Source organism: Postia placenta, assembly GCF_002117355.1.
Source record: "Postia placenta MAD-698-R-SB12 unplaced genomic scaffold POSPLAscaffold_3, whole genome shotgun sequence".
NCBI lineage: Eukaryota > Fungi > Basidiomycota > Agaricomycetes > Polyporales > Adustoporiaceae > Rhodonia > Rhodonia placenta.
In genome coordinates, this window is record NW_020169834.1 from 2,157,833 (window position 1) to 2,173,137 (window position 15,305).

Below are 15,305 nucleotides of genomic sequence, written 5' to 3' on the forward strand. Positions count from 1 at the left end.
TTCTTCGGTGCGTCAACTTCTCTCGAAACCACTGGACTATGTCCTCACTACACCCTCACTAAGCCCTCGCCTGGTAACATGGGTCAGGATCAATGACTGTACGTAAGTACCTCCACCAGTGTAGCACAGCATGCGGATGTTATTATAACGACGCGTTGCGCTCAAAGCTTCGCATCCTCTTCAAGCTAGGAGGACAATCTACGCAGCAGGGGTTCGGAAGCCCCTTGTCATCAACCTCCTGCCTCTCCGCAAATCCCCTTCAAGTAACTCATTCTTTTGGAATATATTATAAGCACTCATTTCGTCGCAAAGCCTCGCGATTATATGTGGCGCCCAACCCGCCGCGGAATGTCTCTCTTATAGAAGCGCGATTTGTCGAGTTTCACAAATCAACGACCGTTTTAATATTCTCGTCATGGGACACGTTTACACGCACCGGATAATCATGCTGTTCAGAAGGCCGGCGGCAGGATCTGGCATGGCCGCTTGCACTTTACATTTTATACTCAGCGCGATAGCCCGCGATCCTGCAGATTTTCTCGCCAGTGTACTGGTGCATGCTGTCAGAATCTACGCTCTTTCCATCAATTGAGTCAAAATCAAGCTGTGTATATTACTACAGGAGTGGAGAGTGTGCGTATTCAAGAACATGGCACCTGCGGTTAATCAAAAGATACATCACCATAAATCCCATGATCAGTATGAACTTTAGAGGTAACTTTATAGTATGACTCTGTACAGCCCATTTCAATGTATCGCTCATCCAGAAGAAAGTCCAACGCTGCACTGCAATTCTGGTCACTATGTGAACAATCTGGCAGACGCAAAATAAAACATACATAACTTGCTCTGTATTCACGCCCATATGTGCAATTCCCCTTGCGATGCTCCCGACGTGAACGCCATCCGGGTGAGGGGGAGCGTCAAGTATCTGGAGTATGATACCTCGCTGGAGAACATCCAGATGAGACAAAGGGTCCCTCGAGCGACTGGACGACGTGCTACTAGTGAAGTCGGATTCTGGGGGTTTGTCTCGTTTCGAAGTCGTAGTAGAACAATCATTGATCGGGCGGCCGACAGGCGGTATATCGCCTGTAGTTGTGATTTGTGGGTCACTTTCGGGCGGCTCTGCTCCAACCATCACATGCGAGTTCTGCGGATGTGGCAACACAGATATGAGCTGTGGTGTGCATTGATGAGTATCAACTTTCCAGGAATGAGTAGTAAATCGACATACTGGTGGGCCGCATTCAATATACTTGGTTGCAAAAAAGGTCTCCAAAATGTGGAAGTATATTTCGTGAGGATCTGTCGACTTGCGGATCGAGATTACCTTGACTTCATTCTTCCCATCACGACCCCATCGTGATAGCCGTCCTCGAATCCTGGCGTAGATCTTTCCCTGTTCTAGGAAGTCTAGGCGAGATTCTTCGTAAGTGTCGGAAAGCCACTGCGAGGCTGTAATCCCGGGAGTGCTCGTTCCGTCTTCCAGTCGATAGTCGATCTTATTCTCGGTCACAAATATTCGGGTAACATGTGCGACAAGGGTGACCTAACATGTGAAGTTGTGGCCATGGTCGAGGACTCTGAAATTAGACGCGAGAGGTGTCGAAGAAGGAAAATGACTCGCCTGGTGCACTTCAACACCATCGATCGTGAACGGAGCAGTCGTGTGAGCCTGCTCGGCATCCAGAAGTTGCCTTATTGTGACCGGACGGAGGGCTTCAATGTCCGGTATTCGCTAGTGATCAACAGCGGATGTCACCACGGAGATTGGCTTATTAGTACGCAAGAGGAGAGCGCACCGCTCTGGGGGCATCTGACCCTTCTGCATCATCATTGCTACCGACTGATTGGTCTCGACGCATCGTCCAAGCCACAGAGCCTGCGATCCTGGGTGCGATGATAGCGGAAGGCCAACGGTATAATGGCGCCCTTCAAATTCAGACCGTCATGATGCCCTCGCAATTTGATGTTTGCGATCGACCCACTAGCACAGCATGATATTGATCGCCAAAAATGCACATATAAACATAGGCTCATCGCAGCGATAAAGCGACAGCGAAGCCGATATCGTGTACTCTCATACAATCAACTTGATAGCAACAGCAGCAACACAAAGTAGCAGATAGCTCCGAGCCTACACGATAGACAATCTCGACCACTAATCGGCAGAAGGCGTTACACTTGGTTGAGGTCTATACTCCAAGCTAGATTCTCTGCTCGCATCTGGGTACAGCTGTCAAAACAGTTCATTAACATATATCTTACAAGGAATCTCAGGGAGACGTACCTTGCCGGGGTTGAGCAGGTTGTGTGGATCGATGGCGCGTTTGATGGTCTTCATCAGCTCGACAGTACTCTCACCAAGCTCGTCAATAAGGTATCTCCGCTTCCCGATCCCGACGCCATGCTCTCCAGTGCCTGCAATAAACTATGAGAGGATATGGCAAGGTTAGCTGGTCGACGGCGTACATGTCCCGTCCATTGCGATCGCGCGTTCCACCATCCTGTGTACGACGTGTCGGCAGATTTCCTGTTCCTCATCCGTCTTGAATAGCAAAAGCGAGTGGAAGTTTCCTGATGCAGAGCACATATGAACCTGCGAGGGCCAGCCCAATGACTATAACGCACCATCACCGACATGTCCGACAATCGTTGACACCAGACCATGATCCTTGATATCCTTCTTGGTCTCATAGACAAGATCTGGGAGCCGAGACACCGGAACACTGAAAGTCAATCTCAATCAGATACATCACATAAAGCCTGCTGTATAATTACATACCATACATCCGTGCTCCACCCTCGAGCGCCGTCTACTAACGCTAAGCCGGAGTATAGCGCGTTCTTGCGGTCCATCCAGAGGTCCGCCGCCTGCTTTTCATTCCGGGCGAGCTCGAACCCAGTCCCTCCGTGCTTCTTCGCGATAGCCTTCACGATGTCTGCCGACTCCTGGATTGCGCGCGGCGTGGGCCCTTGGAACTTGAAGAAGAGGCTGTCCTTCTCTGGGTACTTGCGTGCAGACTGGCCGTACAGGTTCGTCGCGCGCATAAAGTCATCGTCGCAGAGCTCGACGCATTCTGCCGCGATCGCGCCAGGGGTCAGGGTAAATCATACGCACAAGAGTGTCCTAACTCACGAATCCCGACACCATTGTTCATGATCTCGATCACGGCCTCAGCCGCTTTGCGTACATCCGGGAACTGGCAGACCGCGACTGTCGTTGGAAGCAGCGGTGTTAGACGAACCGTAACTGAATGCGAGGTTCAATGATTGCGAACGGCTTTCCTGCGTGGGGACCGACCTTCAGTGATGATCCCCAGGGTTCCTTCCGCGCCGATAAATAGCTTAGTCGTGTCAAATCCGGCGGAGGATTTGCGCGAGCGGCGACGTGTTTTGACCACCTCACCATTAGGAAGCACAACTGTCTAAGCGTATCGATTGAACAGCCCTGGAACTTAGTGAACAGCAACAGGCAGTAAGAGATCGACTGACGACGTTAAGGAACCATTCGCTCTTCGCCGTTCCATAGCGAACCGCGTTGGCTATGATACTTGCTTGTTAGGGGCACACGATGAATCTTAATATCGCTAGTGCGTACTGCCGGAACAACCCGTGCTAACCATTCCGCCGATTGTAGCCCCAGGCCCTGGATCAAGCTGGACGCCATGAGGTGACTTTGTCTGACGTCACCCATGGTCACTCACGGGGAAGAAGAGTGGGATGCCTTTGGTTGGGTGGAAAGTTGTTCAGTAGCATTTAGACCTTCCAGAACAGCTCACCCACCCATTTTCTTTAATGTGTCATTGATGTGCATCCACTGCGCCCCCGGCTGACATACAATATCGGAATCGGCCTCTGTGGGATTTCCAAATTAAGAGGTGCATGCCCCTTAGGGTCGTAGAGTGTACCGTGTATCTCAATAATCCGGTCCATTCCAGATACATCGACACATATGCCGCCGATTTTCGGCTTGCATTGCGAGACCAGACGCGCTTCAATGAACACACCCAATACCCGTACACTGATTTCGGACATACAGCTCTGTAGTTTCCTTCCAAGCTCGTCGCGCCGCTGTAAGGAATGACAGGTATTTTGTACTTGTTTGCAATCTTGACTATCTTCACGACATCATCTGTAGAATCCGGGTAGACGACGACTGACGGGCAGGACCCTGAGGGATGATTTTTAGCAAATGGGGCGATGTAATTACTGTTCTCAGAAGCTCACCTGGATGGTAGTCATTCTCAGAATGGCCATGTATCCGGAGGTCCTCGGAATCGGTGGTCACAGTACCCTCTTTGGGGAAAGTTGTCCGCAGCTCCTCGATGGCTTTCTGGAAGTCCTCGGGTGTGCCATAATTGTCGTTCAATCCCGAAGTGGAGACTTCTGGCGACTTGGCTGTATTGCTTGTAGCGGCATAGTACCCGAGAGAAGCGCCGAGAATGGAGCTGAGGGCTGCCGCCAAGTATGACTTAGGAACTCTTGATTTTGTTCGACTCAGCCCAGCCGACGTCTGGCTGCTGTGACGAACAGCCCCACGAGGGACCTCTACAGGCGGGTCAAGATAGAGCCTGTGAGTACGTACGCTCGCTCTGTTAGTGAGAAGCCCGTGCCAGCGCTGTGCCAAAGCCCGTCGATTCCACAAGCTCGACATGGCCTTAGAACGGAGACAGCAGAGTGTGAGAGCAGTACCCTCGAGCGAACAAGTCGGATTACGCCATATTGCATCAGTTCTTATATTGAAGTCGGATAGAAGGAGTCACGTCTTTGTCTGCTGACCACCGCGAACGACTCAGCCTGGGAATCCGACTGCGACTTCGGCAGGGCATACATCGATAAACAGTACTCTTTCAAGTTGTCGTGTTTACAAGTTGGGTCATTCCGAATATATGCCAGTGTTCGTCGTGCAAAGCAAAAGTAATATAATGGCAAACAAGTAACAGCAGTCGATCAGGCACTAGTCCAGGCTGGCACCGGGCCGCTCGTCCGGCTGGTTCGTCCATCGCCGAGAGTATCAAGTATTGTCAATGTATGTTCTACGTTCTTAGCATAATTCATGATACACACAGCACGGAAAGCAACAAGAAAGGTCCAGCCACAACTAACACCTGCCCCGCTCACACCGAGAGCTGGAAATGTGAATCGTCGATCGTAGTGAACACATAGCCGTCGTCCATGAGCTTGTCCAGCGCCTCGCTTTATGCAAGATTGTCAATCCCAGAGCAAAGTGAGTAGCAGCTTTACGTACCTAATAGCTCGCGCGTCACCGCCAACGGATCTTGCAATCGCCCCAACGTGAATGCCCTCATCCGCTGGTGGCCGGCTAAGCATGAACTCGGCGATCCGGCGCTGCAGGGGCGGGAGGTGAGCGTATTGGTCAGTAGAGCTCGCTGTATTTGATTGCGCAGTATACGCCGAAGGACCCGTCACACTACCGCCAGCAACTGCTCTTGGGTCTTTTCCCGCATCACTTGGTCGTGGAGGCTGACGCACTGTAAGTCATGTGGAAGTGCCAAGGACGAGAACTTCGTACCGGTCCTTTTTCGAAGATCCTCGTCACTGTCATGGCCTCTAATGTATGGAAGAGGAACTCATGGTGATCTTTGACTGGCCGAATGTGCTGCGCGTTAATGTATCGCTTGTTCCCAAACATCTTCAACCCGCCCATTACGCGGATGTAAGCACCCTCACTATCTGGCATGAGCGAACGCCACTCGGAATGCGTAGCAACAGCAGACATACGTGATGGATCCCCATCGCTCGCTATCCTCCTCGTTTGCAGAATCGACCCAGTGGCGCGCTTCAACGCGGCCACTGCCGTCGTCGATCCAGTATACACAATTTGTGGCTTGATTCTTAATTGTGATAACCGAGGCAACGACTGTTACCTATTCCGTCTCTCAGTGATCCTTCCGAAGCATATAGGCGGAGAGACTCACCTGGCCAATCTCTGCATCCTCGATCATCCACTCTGCGTCCGAGTGTGCTTGTGTCGCATTGAGAAGCTGCCCAATCATCACCGGGCGTAGCGAGTGTAGAGCGGCTCCCCTCTGTTAGACCTGCCTATGAGTTGTACATCTGTATAGCTGACGGTAGTACACACGCGAAATTGACCGCCCGGACTCCCGCCCGCGCTGCCAAACGGCGAACCTCCCGCTAGATATCCGCCACCGCCTGCGTTACCATAGTATGGGTTGCTATCATCTAGGAGTTCCGTGAGTCTTATACGTGCAAACTCAGACGAGGCACTGACATTGACTCATGTTTTTTTTTGTGTAAATCTGAAGATCTCAAATTGAGCTACAGGGATTGTAGTGTCAGGTAGAAAACGCGACGCGACGCGACGTGACACCGCGTTGATGACACCTGACGCGTCTGGTCACATCACGTGTTAGATTGGCCGTTCAAGGCATCTTGCCTGCCAATGCTCCCTCGTTCACTGATTTAGACATGCCCGCAACGCCACGGGTCCATAAACTAGTAGTATGCTTGTATTACAGACAGCTCGAACGCGAAATGAGTGCACTGAGTGGTGAAGGTGGGGCAATGCAGAGTCCCTCTATACGGAACAAAGAGTAGAACGTCTACTATCATGCATGATTTTTGAGGACACGGAGGATACCCTTCCCAACACCCTCCAGGACCTGTTTTCGGGACTCAGTAACCTTCTTCGAAATGGTTGACACGAAGTCGTGGTCCAGCTATCGAGAGAAATAAGTTGCGTGGCAAACAGACCGGGACTGAGACGCACCCCTGACTCGGCCCAGACAGGCTTGCAGGCTTCAACGAAGGCCTTCCGCGAGTCTATTGTTGCACCCTCTTCGCCAAGCTTGACCAGGGATGCAGACATGTCATTGAGAACTGCGCTGGCTTTTGTGCGTAGCTCCTTGAAGCTTTGCACCATCTGTGAGCAGCACGGAATGAGTTACGACACCGGGACAACATAATCAACCTACAGCTCCAAGTTTGTGCTGCTTAATCACAGAGTTGGGCTTGAACCTCCAAGTTTCGATGGATAGCAGAATCAATGCCTAAAAAGTGGTCAGAGGTTGAACATTTTGCGATAGCAATTAACGTGCCTCTTGTGTGAGAGTTACAAGATGCAGGAGCTCCGATGGCAAGCGATCGCTCTCTAAAGCCTCTTTGAATCGTAAGCTCATATCTAAAATCTACTTGAGTGACCATGCACAGCAAGAAAAATGATTAATATGCCGTACCGTCGAAGTATTTCGAGAGGCTGTCAGGGGGTGCGGACACCGCAGGAGGTTCCTCGTCTTTATCTTTCTTCGCGTGCCCATTCGTTGCACTGCCATTCTTCGGGAGCTCGACGCCTTTCAAAGGGAAGCCGGTCTTGAGCTCTGTCTGCTTCGCCGCCTCGGCGAGGACAGCGGATGGCGGTGGTCGAATGTAGTCGTGGTAGGGCGCAAGCCAGTCTGATAATGCCATGGCATAGTCAAAGAACGCGAGCTCGTCGGCAGTCAGCTGACAGCGAGAAAGACGTTAGCCGGAAACCGATTTTGTCTCGGGACTTGGCATACCTCGTCGAACTCCTCCTGTTTTCGCTTGGCGAGCCGCTCTTTCAGGGGGGCCTTGTTCTCCGGATCGAGGCTTGGTTTTGGTCGGTCACCAATGAGGAGCTTATCCTCAACCGTGTCATCGAGGTCACTTGCGCATTGGAAAATCTTGATGTAGATCTTCAAGAAGATCGAGAGCCACCCTGACTGAAACATCGACTGCTTGTCAGGCCACAGGTCATCCCGAAGATCCTTCAGCACATACCCCCGGCGACTTGTCGAACAAAGTCGTCTGTTCGTTGAACGTTGGCCCACAACGAGGCTGGTAGTTCGGGATAACATCGAAATCGCGATTGTCATGGTGAACTAGGCAGACTGGCATTAGGAATCAGATAGCAACCTGCGTGTTTGGAGTTCACACATACACCGGTCGAAGATGAATTTCAGCTCAATGAGCTCCATGTCGACAAGATCTGAGCTGACAGGCTCGTGTGAGATCCTCATGCGCACATGTTCGATCTTGGTGAGATCGCGCTGCAATGAGTTGTCCAACCGCTCTTCGAAGGAGATGAACTCTGGGACCTAGAACAATGAGCAATTCCGGTCAATAGATCACCAGATTATATGTGACGTACTTGTGTGTACTTCTCAGAGCCAAATGCACGGACGGTAAACTCTGCCGTCTGCAGCGCTGAACGTCAACAGAAATATCCTAGTTCAAGGATAGATTGCAAACCTCTTGCGAGTTCGTGAGGTAGATTTGACTCGACTCCAAACACTCGGATGAGTACGTCAAGTCGCCGATCGATGATAAGGAGAACGTCGATGCTCGGGTCAGGATCAGGTGGGACAACGTGTCGGTCTGCACTTGCTTCACGCTCATCGCCCGGTAGTGCTCCAAAGCCAATGATGACGCGCCTATCAATCACCTATCAACCCTATTGAACATGTCAATGCTGCCGAACATGAACGTACCTAGCAAGCGATATACACGGATGAGTAATAGCCGGATGAGGTACGACTGCTTGCTCCTAGACGATGCATATTCCAACACAGCGGCGGCTTGGTAGAGATGCACCGCTTCACCGCCGGCCTTCCAAGCACCGACGAACGCCTGACCGCTTAGAAGAGCGAGATCATCGGCTGGCTGCAATTCAGTGTCCGGGAGCTCCTTGCCGAACTTGAGCGCATCCAGATAGCTGGAGAAATACTGCAGTGCGCAGGCAGCTTCAGCTTCCGAAGTGACTTCAGATGTCGAGAGATTGTAGCGCAGCAGCTTTTGAGCGTTCATGTACCTGGAGAGATCATCTCTAGTTTCCTGTGCGCAAGATGATTGATGAGGCAGTCTGTCAAGTAGTTCTATCCAACTTACAGGCGTCGAGGGAACTGCCTTGAGGAAGGATGTCCACGCCGTCAACACATCGCCTTCGAGCGAGATATATGGTCTCAGATCTTCAAAGCAGACCGCCTTGTCGCCGAATCTGTTGAAGTAGCTCTCGAGTAGCCGGCGCATCTCAGCAGGGTCTAGAAAAAGAACACTAGCGTCATTCCCCATGTCACACCAAAAGCCCACTAAAGCCAACCATCTGAAAGACCACTTGCCCAGGCTCGTTTCTCGAGTTCAAGGAGGGCCAAACGACCTGTCCTGTCCCTTGTACCGTCCTCTTCAGCCACTTGGTTGAAGAGTTCCCGTGCTGCTGCGATCGACTCTGCGCACGTTGTTTTCACTTCATCAGATGCAGACGTAGGGGATGAGCCGAGATCGTGGAACGCAGCGTCCACAACGGACAGGAATTCGAGCCAATTCCGGTCTCTATTGACACATTCGCAATCCATGCCCATGCATGTGGTGTAAGCAAGGTGCGACTGTCAACTCTGGTCAACCTGACGCACTTCTCTGCCGTGATCCGCTCGCGCGCCCGGGCTCCCTCTTCCTTGCACAAGCCCTTCGCCTTCCAAATCTCGCGCCTGAGCTCGTCACAAGCGAGACTTGCTGCGCATATAGCTTTGCCAACCTCGTGTTCTAGGAGCTCGAAGGCTTCGTCATACAGCTGTAGCTCGCGCAGAATCGTAAGGTGCAGGTAGAACCGGTCGGCGCTGAAGTAGGAAGGGGTGCCGGACGACGTGACGAGTCGATGCGCGAGCTTGTACAGGATAGGCCGCATATTCGGCGGTGTGGTTGGGTCATTGGCCTGAAAATAACGTCAGACGAATGTCAGCTACGCAAATAAGGAGTAGAACGTCTTCCACTGACCTGAAGCACTGCACTCATCACACTCCAGTACAAGTAATGGTCGTCGTGGAATTGCTTGTGCATCTTTGTCGCAATCTGCGCACAATGAGTCAGTATCCGCGGTATGTATTTCCGCAATGGGGTCCTTCAAAGGTGAAGCTTCGTACCTGCTGCGCCGCTTTCCAATTGCCGATCCTGACATTTGCCATGAAGGTCTGCGACCCAAGCTCCTCATTTCCTGGCTGGTGCTTGAACGCGTCCTCGTACATCGTGACCATGTCCGTGTCTGTCATTTAGGGTAAACGGCTTAAAGTGGGCATATATAGCGCAGGAAAGACGTACGCCGGCCAAGACCCCGAAGTACATGCATCATAGCCGAGAGGGTAGATTCGTCCGTTGGTCTGGAGGCAAGCACCTCGTCGCATAGCACCAGGGACTCTTCTACCTTCTGCGAGCGAATTAGCGCAAGGGCTTTCAGTGCCTGAGATCCTTGCTGGTCAGCACATACACACGAAATGACGCAACGGACACACGTACCTTGACTAGCTCATTCTTGGGATGCTTCTTGAGCAACTTGTTGCATGCTAGAACGGCCGACTTGTTCGAGCCCGTGTCGAGAGCCTCTGGAGGACACAAACCTGAGTGATATGCTGCTGCCACATTGTACGGAAGACAAACCATAGACCGGGCGAATCTGACGCTCGAACGCAGCGGACATCCAGGCAATGCACTCTCAGAAGCTAGCAAGAATGGACAGCGCAGCTCGCAGCAGTAACACGTTGTGTAACGTGTCGGAAATTTTGGATTTGAAAGAGAACAAGTCCAGCCACCGCGGCAGACGGGCGTGTGCAGTCACGTTCCCGTCCCACTCCGAGGGTACGGCGATCCAGGCATCACCACTGCCGGTGTCCGAGGGCGCCTTCTCGCCAACGGCATTTGCGCTGAGGCATACGAGACATCCCAGACGACGTCGCAGACAGAACAAGTACTTGTGCTTTGCTTTCCGCGAAGGGCCGGTCTCGTGGTCAGTACCCCACAATCGTTGCAATATGAAGCTAGCGCGCGTGCTCATTTCACCAAATTGAAGTTCTGCGGGAACCGCTATCCGTCTTCCCTCATGGCGCCCGTTCTGCTCTCGCGGTCAGTGGACTGTCGAAACCCGCACTTTCAATCCTGACGAGGCCTCCATAGTACCCTTGATCCCATCCTCGGTGTCTTCACTGGGGCTCTTGCATATTACCTTTACGAGAATAATCCTCGTTCTGGCATACAGCGAGAAGATAGACTTTCAGAGCTGGTGCAATGGAAGCTTGCAAAATGGAAAAGTGAACGGGAGAAACGACTGACCAGTCCAAATGATACAGACGTTCTCACCGCGATCAAGGCCGAAGTGGAGAAGGAATGAGAATGGGTGGTAGTAGACTGCAGGTATGCCGTCCTTCGACTCCTGCCGCTACGGCCATCTATATCTATTTGCGCTGCAGAAGCTCTCTCACTATCTCCATCACACCATGAAATACTCTCCTCTCATGTTCGCTGAGCGTGCTACCCGTTGTAGCCTCTGATTTACGTAGCGCTAGTCCGACCACCACACCCCGTCGTTCGGCCTCTAATGCTTCCTCAGCTTCCGCGATCCACACGAGTGTTGCGATTTGCGAAGCATAAAGTGCATGCAGTGTCTGCATGTTCTCTGAAGGGCCATGTCCAAGTAGTGGCGTGAGTTGTATCGCAGGCGGAGGGACAGGGAGTGGTGTGAGGTTCGGTTCGGAAGGATCAGGAGGCGGCGGTGGATCTAGCGGTGTAGTCGCAGGAATCGTGGCTTGTATCTGGAAGGGCTCGAATATGTTGCATGAAATCATATGTTTAATCGACGTACTAGGTTGCCCACTTTTCCTATCTGGGAGACAAGGACGAGGATGCGATCTGCGAAAGCTTGCAGTAACACCTCGGTCTGGGCACCATCTATCTCCCTGGAGATTTGTGCGGAAGGTAGCATGGTAATGGTGGCGAACGCGAGACAAGTGAAGTCAGAAGGAAGTCGCCACCGCTTGGCGCTTGTGTGTTCTTAATCCATCCTCAATACATTGAGGGCTCGACGGCACAGCTTCTCTAGATTCGACCTCGTCACGTTGTGTCGCCTCCACCGTGTGCTTTTGTTACTCTTTGAAATTCGACACGCATATATGCAAGGTTTGGACTTGGACTGGATTTACGACGCGATATTCAGGACGCGAAGATCCCTCATCCCTCGAAGGGCAGGATGAAGGAAGAATCGCACTGGCAGTTAGGATGGTGGGATCTGTCTCACTTACTTGGGGGCACCCGAAGGTCTGACAAATTGTGCCATGGACAGAAGGACTCACTGACAGTTGGTGGGCTTGTAATAGACCGCTCGTTTGGTCAAGATACTCTGTGATATTCACGGCCCACCCAACGGAACCCTTGGTTCTTGCTCGTCATTTCCCAACTTCCAGAAATTTCACGATACCTCCTCCGAAACTAGTACTGGACAAGCCCGCCTCTTACGGACCTCCTACAGTTATATGTGTGTCTCCGGTAGATGACCGGTTATTCGCATACTTTCCTGGCCGCGGGGGCGACGGCGCAGGCTGTTTGTGGAAGCGAAAGGCGCCACTTGATAGTTGGCATGTTTGGGAATACTGGCCGCTCCCTCAAGGAGCGGGTGCGGTCGCTGCAGCTTGGACAGCTGCACCGCGAGAGGTTAGTGAACCGTCTACGCAGTCTCCGCCTTTACTCAATCTGTGCAGTGGATTATGACCGAGACGTCCGCTACTCGATTGCCACCACGAGGTCCCACTCATCACCTTCTGAGTTCAGTGTTACTCTTAGTGACGCAGAACCACCAAATCAACGTCTACTATGTGCCTCCACCTCCACATACCCCTTCGCTTAAGGTCATCCGAGCGTCACTTGTACAGTTGTCCAGAAGCTTTGAGGGAGAGCCACCCTCCTACGACGACACCGTAAACGGAATTGGCGGGCATCACGTATGCGTGAATGCCGCCATCTGCTTGAGTTATAACGGTATGCATCAACCTGCTCTGCGCGTGTAATCCCTCATTTTAAACGACTAGAGTCGAGCATACTGGTTGCTATGCGGTCCCATATCCTGCCTTCTCCTAGCATGGCAGGCAGCTCTCAGAACGCCATGAGCCTTGATCTATCCATGGATGTGGCACAGTTGGATGGAGAGACTTCACTCAACCCGGAATGGGACTCCTGGGGAGAAGAGTCAACAATTCAAGTATGTGAGGTCTCCCTGCACCTCAGAAACATAAATCCGGGTAAGCCGAAAGCAACTTCTCCCTATAGCAGTAACGCAGGGATTTAATTTATAATCTCGCAGTTGTCACTACTCGGACCCTGTCACCTATAACGGATGCCAGCCACCACCTCACGAACTTGGTCTTTATGCCTGTCGCTCCAACAAAAATACCTAATGAGAATCCCGGTGCGGAGGGGAGTCGAATTACGCCGACGGTTTCATGCCTTGCCGCCACTTTCCTCGATTTTGGCGACTGTACGCTACATAATTTTAGCTCGTCAAATAACTCTGACAATTCTTGTTTTACTAGATACTTCGACGCCTAAGTCGGAGGTAGCGCTGTATGCGTTCAAGAAGTCAGTAAACCCTGGCACCGGCGAATCAACATGGGTACGTGTGCTTGTATATATCGCGTGAAAGTACTCACGGCGCGTTATAGGTTTTGCAACACACTGCGAGGCGGAAGTTCGAGGACAAAGTCATCGAGTTTGTTCTGCCGTCCCCTACTAGAGCGTCTCTACTAGCGGGTCTCATGGATCTGAGTGGCAATGCTGCTACAAAGGGTAAAGAGGTTCAAGCCTCTATCGGCCGGCTTCAGGTGCTGAAGTTGTAAGTACTGCGTTTGTGCACACGAGGCGATTCATTGATCGCTCTATATTCCAATACAGACATGACCTATCTCCCGACGATTCATGGGAGGAGGTCCCCATCATGTCCAGTTTCTCGAACGTTGGACGTGACGGTAGGCATTCTACTTTCATCAGTCGACTATGGGTTGACGCTCAATTACCTCTCCAGTGCTCGCCAATATCGCCTATTCGCCTAACCGCAGTCTTCTCTGTAGCGTCTCCCCTACTGCCTCTCTTAATACCCACATTGCCATCCATGTACTTCCACACCGGCGAGGCCCATCCACATCGGCGGCAGCACTGTTACCATCATCTCCGCAAATAACAAGCGTGCCATTCCTAGCGGCCCTGGCCGTCTTGGAAAGGATCCCGCCATCAGACGTCATCCATACGCTGAAGATGCCTTCCGTTTCGATTGAACTAGTCTCTGATACGCTGTATCGGACACTGCAGTTGCTCTTCAGGACTTTCAGTGCCGAAAGTGAGAGATGGATTTTTGAAGTTCTCGGGCTCGCCATTGAGGTTTACTCGTATGTGATGTCAATCGGTCTCGGGTGCACCTGTACTAAAATATCGGGCAGCGACATTCATCGCAAAGCGACGACAGACGCAGACAAGGCCAACTTGGTCGCTCGTCGGAATGCTGCACTGGATATACGTTCTTTGGTGGTATGTCGCAGGGCTTTTGGCCGATGTCGAGAAGGCTCCGTCTTCGACTTAGGTAAGTTTGCTTCTCATCCACAATCGCGCTATTGATATCAATGCATCTCGTAGATGCAGTCTGGCAATTGGTCAGCCTATCTGGATGGGTCATCGAGTTTACAGAAGAACTCCTAAAAGAGTGTGTTCTCGCTGCGGAGAGTACGATCTCTGATGCTGCAATTACGAGCACCTCACCGCTTGCATCTCCGATATTCGTGCACCTATGGCACCCGTATTCCCTGCGAAGACTAAGAGACTCGCTTGTCGATGTCAAGGCATTCCGTGATCATGTCGCAGGCCTGCCAACGAGGCAGGAGCATGCGCAGATCGTCAGGGCCGTCTTAACGGATGTCGTTGACAGTTCTGGATTTGATCTTGATCGGCTAGGCAGGGTACTCAACGACATTCTGCAGGATATGCAGGGGCTTGACGGTATGTCCATCCTTTCTCCTATTAACATAGTCTCAAATTCTTGTCCAGCGGACATGCTTCACAGAAGCCTCATAGCATGTCATCCAGCGCCGGCTCTTGGCTCTCATTTACGCAAAGCAATCGATAGAGTCATCAATTCAGATAGCATCAATCGGCCCCGCCTTTTTGTCAAGCCAGCAGACCTTATCGACGGAGTATCTCGTCTCTCCGTGACTGATGACTACGTCAAAATGAAACGGGACGTCGTCTCGAAGGGGCCGCTCCGTGGCATCCCCGGCGTCATTTGTGTACGGTGTGAAGGCGTGTCCGAAGTTGGCCATGGAGTCAAGATGGAACGCGGGGATTCGACTCGATGGCGAAATTTGGAGCATGACTGGGTCAGAATATGTATTTGTGGTGGCGCATGGATCAGTCATTCCCGAAGTTGAGTTAATTGTATTATCAGTGAATCGAACTCGGCGGCGGCGGTCTCGCAATTGATAATATCTGTAGCAAGTGGATGA

At 51.8% G+C, this 15,305-nt stretch overlaps 6 protein-coding genes across 6 annotated transcripts; 2 read left to right on the top strand and 4 right to left on the bottom strand.

Moving 5' to 3' along the window:
* Positions 1 to 2,242: 2,242 nt before the first annotated feature.
* On the bottom strand, positions 2,243 to 4,660 carry POSPLADRAFT_1136521 (hypothetical protein; the record flags this gene model as incomplete). The annotated part of the gene is made up of 13 exons (XM_024484697.1): positions 2,243 to 2,424; positions 2,476 to 2,580; positions 2,635 to 2,732; positions 2,789 to 3,083; positions 3,143 to 3,256; positions 3,308 to 3,431; positions 3,499 to 3,548; positions 3,605 to 3,662; positions 3,711 to 3,730; positions 3,790 to 3,861; positions 3,915 to 3,975; positions 4,044 to 4,177; positions 4,234 to 4,660. 13 exons carry the CDS (start codon positions 4,658 to 4,660, stop codon positions 2,243 to 2,245), a joined length of 1,740 nt encoding a protein of 579 aa, XP_024342113.1.
* A 463-nt stretch (positions 4,661 to 5,123) lies between these two features.
* On the bottom strand, positions 5,124 to 6,023 carry POSPLADRAFT_1044711 (hypothetical protein; the record flags this gene model as incomplete). Its single annotated transcript, XM_024478591.1, has 5 exons — positions 5,124 to 5,202; positions 5,255 to 5,490; positions 5,540 to 5,696; positions 5,749 to 5,894; positions 5,946 to 6,023. The coding sequence occupies 5 exons, from the start codon at positions 6,021 to 6,023 to the stop codon at positions 5,124 to 5,126; spliced, it is 696 nt and encodes a 231-aa protein (XP_024342114.1).
* A 426-nt stretch (positions 6,024 to 6,449) lies between these two features.
* POSPLADRAFT_1179007 (hypothetical protein) lies at positions 6,450 to 10,471 on the bottom strand (the record flags this gene model as incomplete). The annotated part of the gene is made up of 19 exons (XM_024488633.1): positions 6,450 to 6,707; positions 6,758 to 6,910; positions 6,963 to 7,037; positions 7,086 to 7,168; positions 7,224 to 7,488; positions 7,545 to 7,727; positions 7,786 to 7,886; positions 7,946 to 8,102; positions 8,156 to 8,203; positions 8,257 to 8,438; positions 8,496 to 8,838; positions 8,893 to 9,044; positions 9,104 to 9,333; positions 9,414 to 9,712; positions 9,775 to 9,849; positions 9,921 to 10,039; positions 10,096 to 10,234; positions 10,291 to 10,376; positions 10,432 to 10,471. The coding sequence occupies 19 exons, from the start codon at positions 10,469 to 10,471 to the stop codon at positions 6,597 to 6,599; spliced, it is 2,841 nt and encodes a 946-aa protein (XP_024342115.1). The 3' UTR covers positions 6,450 to 6,596.
* Positions 10,472 to 10,936: 465 nt separating this feature from the next.
* POSPLADRAFT_1136328 (hypothetical protein) lies at positions 10,937 to 11,158 on the top strand (the record flags this gene model as incomplete). The annotated part of the gene is made up of 1 exon (XM_024484670.1): positions 10,937 to 11,158. A coding segment is annotated over one exon (222 nt), but the record flags the coding sequence as incomplete, so codon positions are not given.
* Positions 11,159 to 11,222: 64 nt separating this feature from the next.
* On the bottom strand, positions 11,223 to 11,749 carry POSPLADRAFT_1135771 (hypothetical protein; the record flags this gene model as incomplete). The annotated part of the gene is made up of 2 exons (XM_024484607.1): positions 11,223 to 11,579; positions 11,630 to 11,749. The coding sequence occupies 2 exons, from the start codon at positions 11,747 to 11,749 to the stop codon at positions 11,223 to 11,225; spliced, it is 477 nt and encodes a 158-aa protein (XP_024342117.1).
* A 264-nt stretch (positions 11,750 to 12,013) lies between these two features.
* POSPLADRAFT_1069359 (hypothetical protein) lies at positions 12,014 to 15,301 on the top strand (the record flags this gene model as incomplete). Its single annotated transcript, XM_024482341.1, has 12 exons — positions 12,014 to 12,081; positions 12,228 to 12,474; positions 12,612 to 12,798; positions 12,849 to 13,058; positions 13,121 to 13,294; positions 13,350 to 13,429; positions 13,479 to 13,648; positions 13,708 to 13,781; positions 13,838 to 14,198; positions 14,250 to 14,389; positions 14,443 to 14,802; positions 14,851 to 15,301. 12 exons carry the CDS (start codon positions 12,014 to 12,016, stop codon positions 15,228 to 15,230), a joined length of 2,451 nt encoding a protein of 816 aa, XP_024342118.1. The 3' UTR covers positions 15,231 to 15,301.
* Between the last annotated feature and the right edge of the window lie 4 nt (positions 15,302 to 15,305).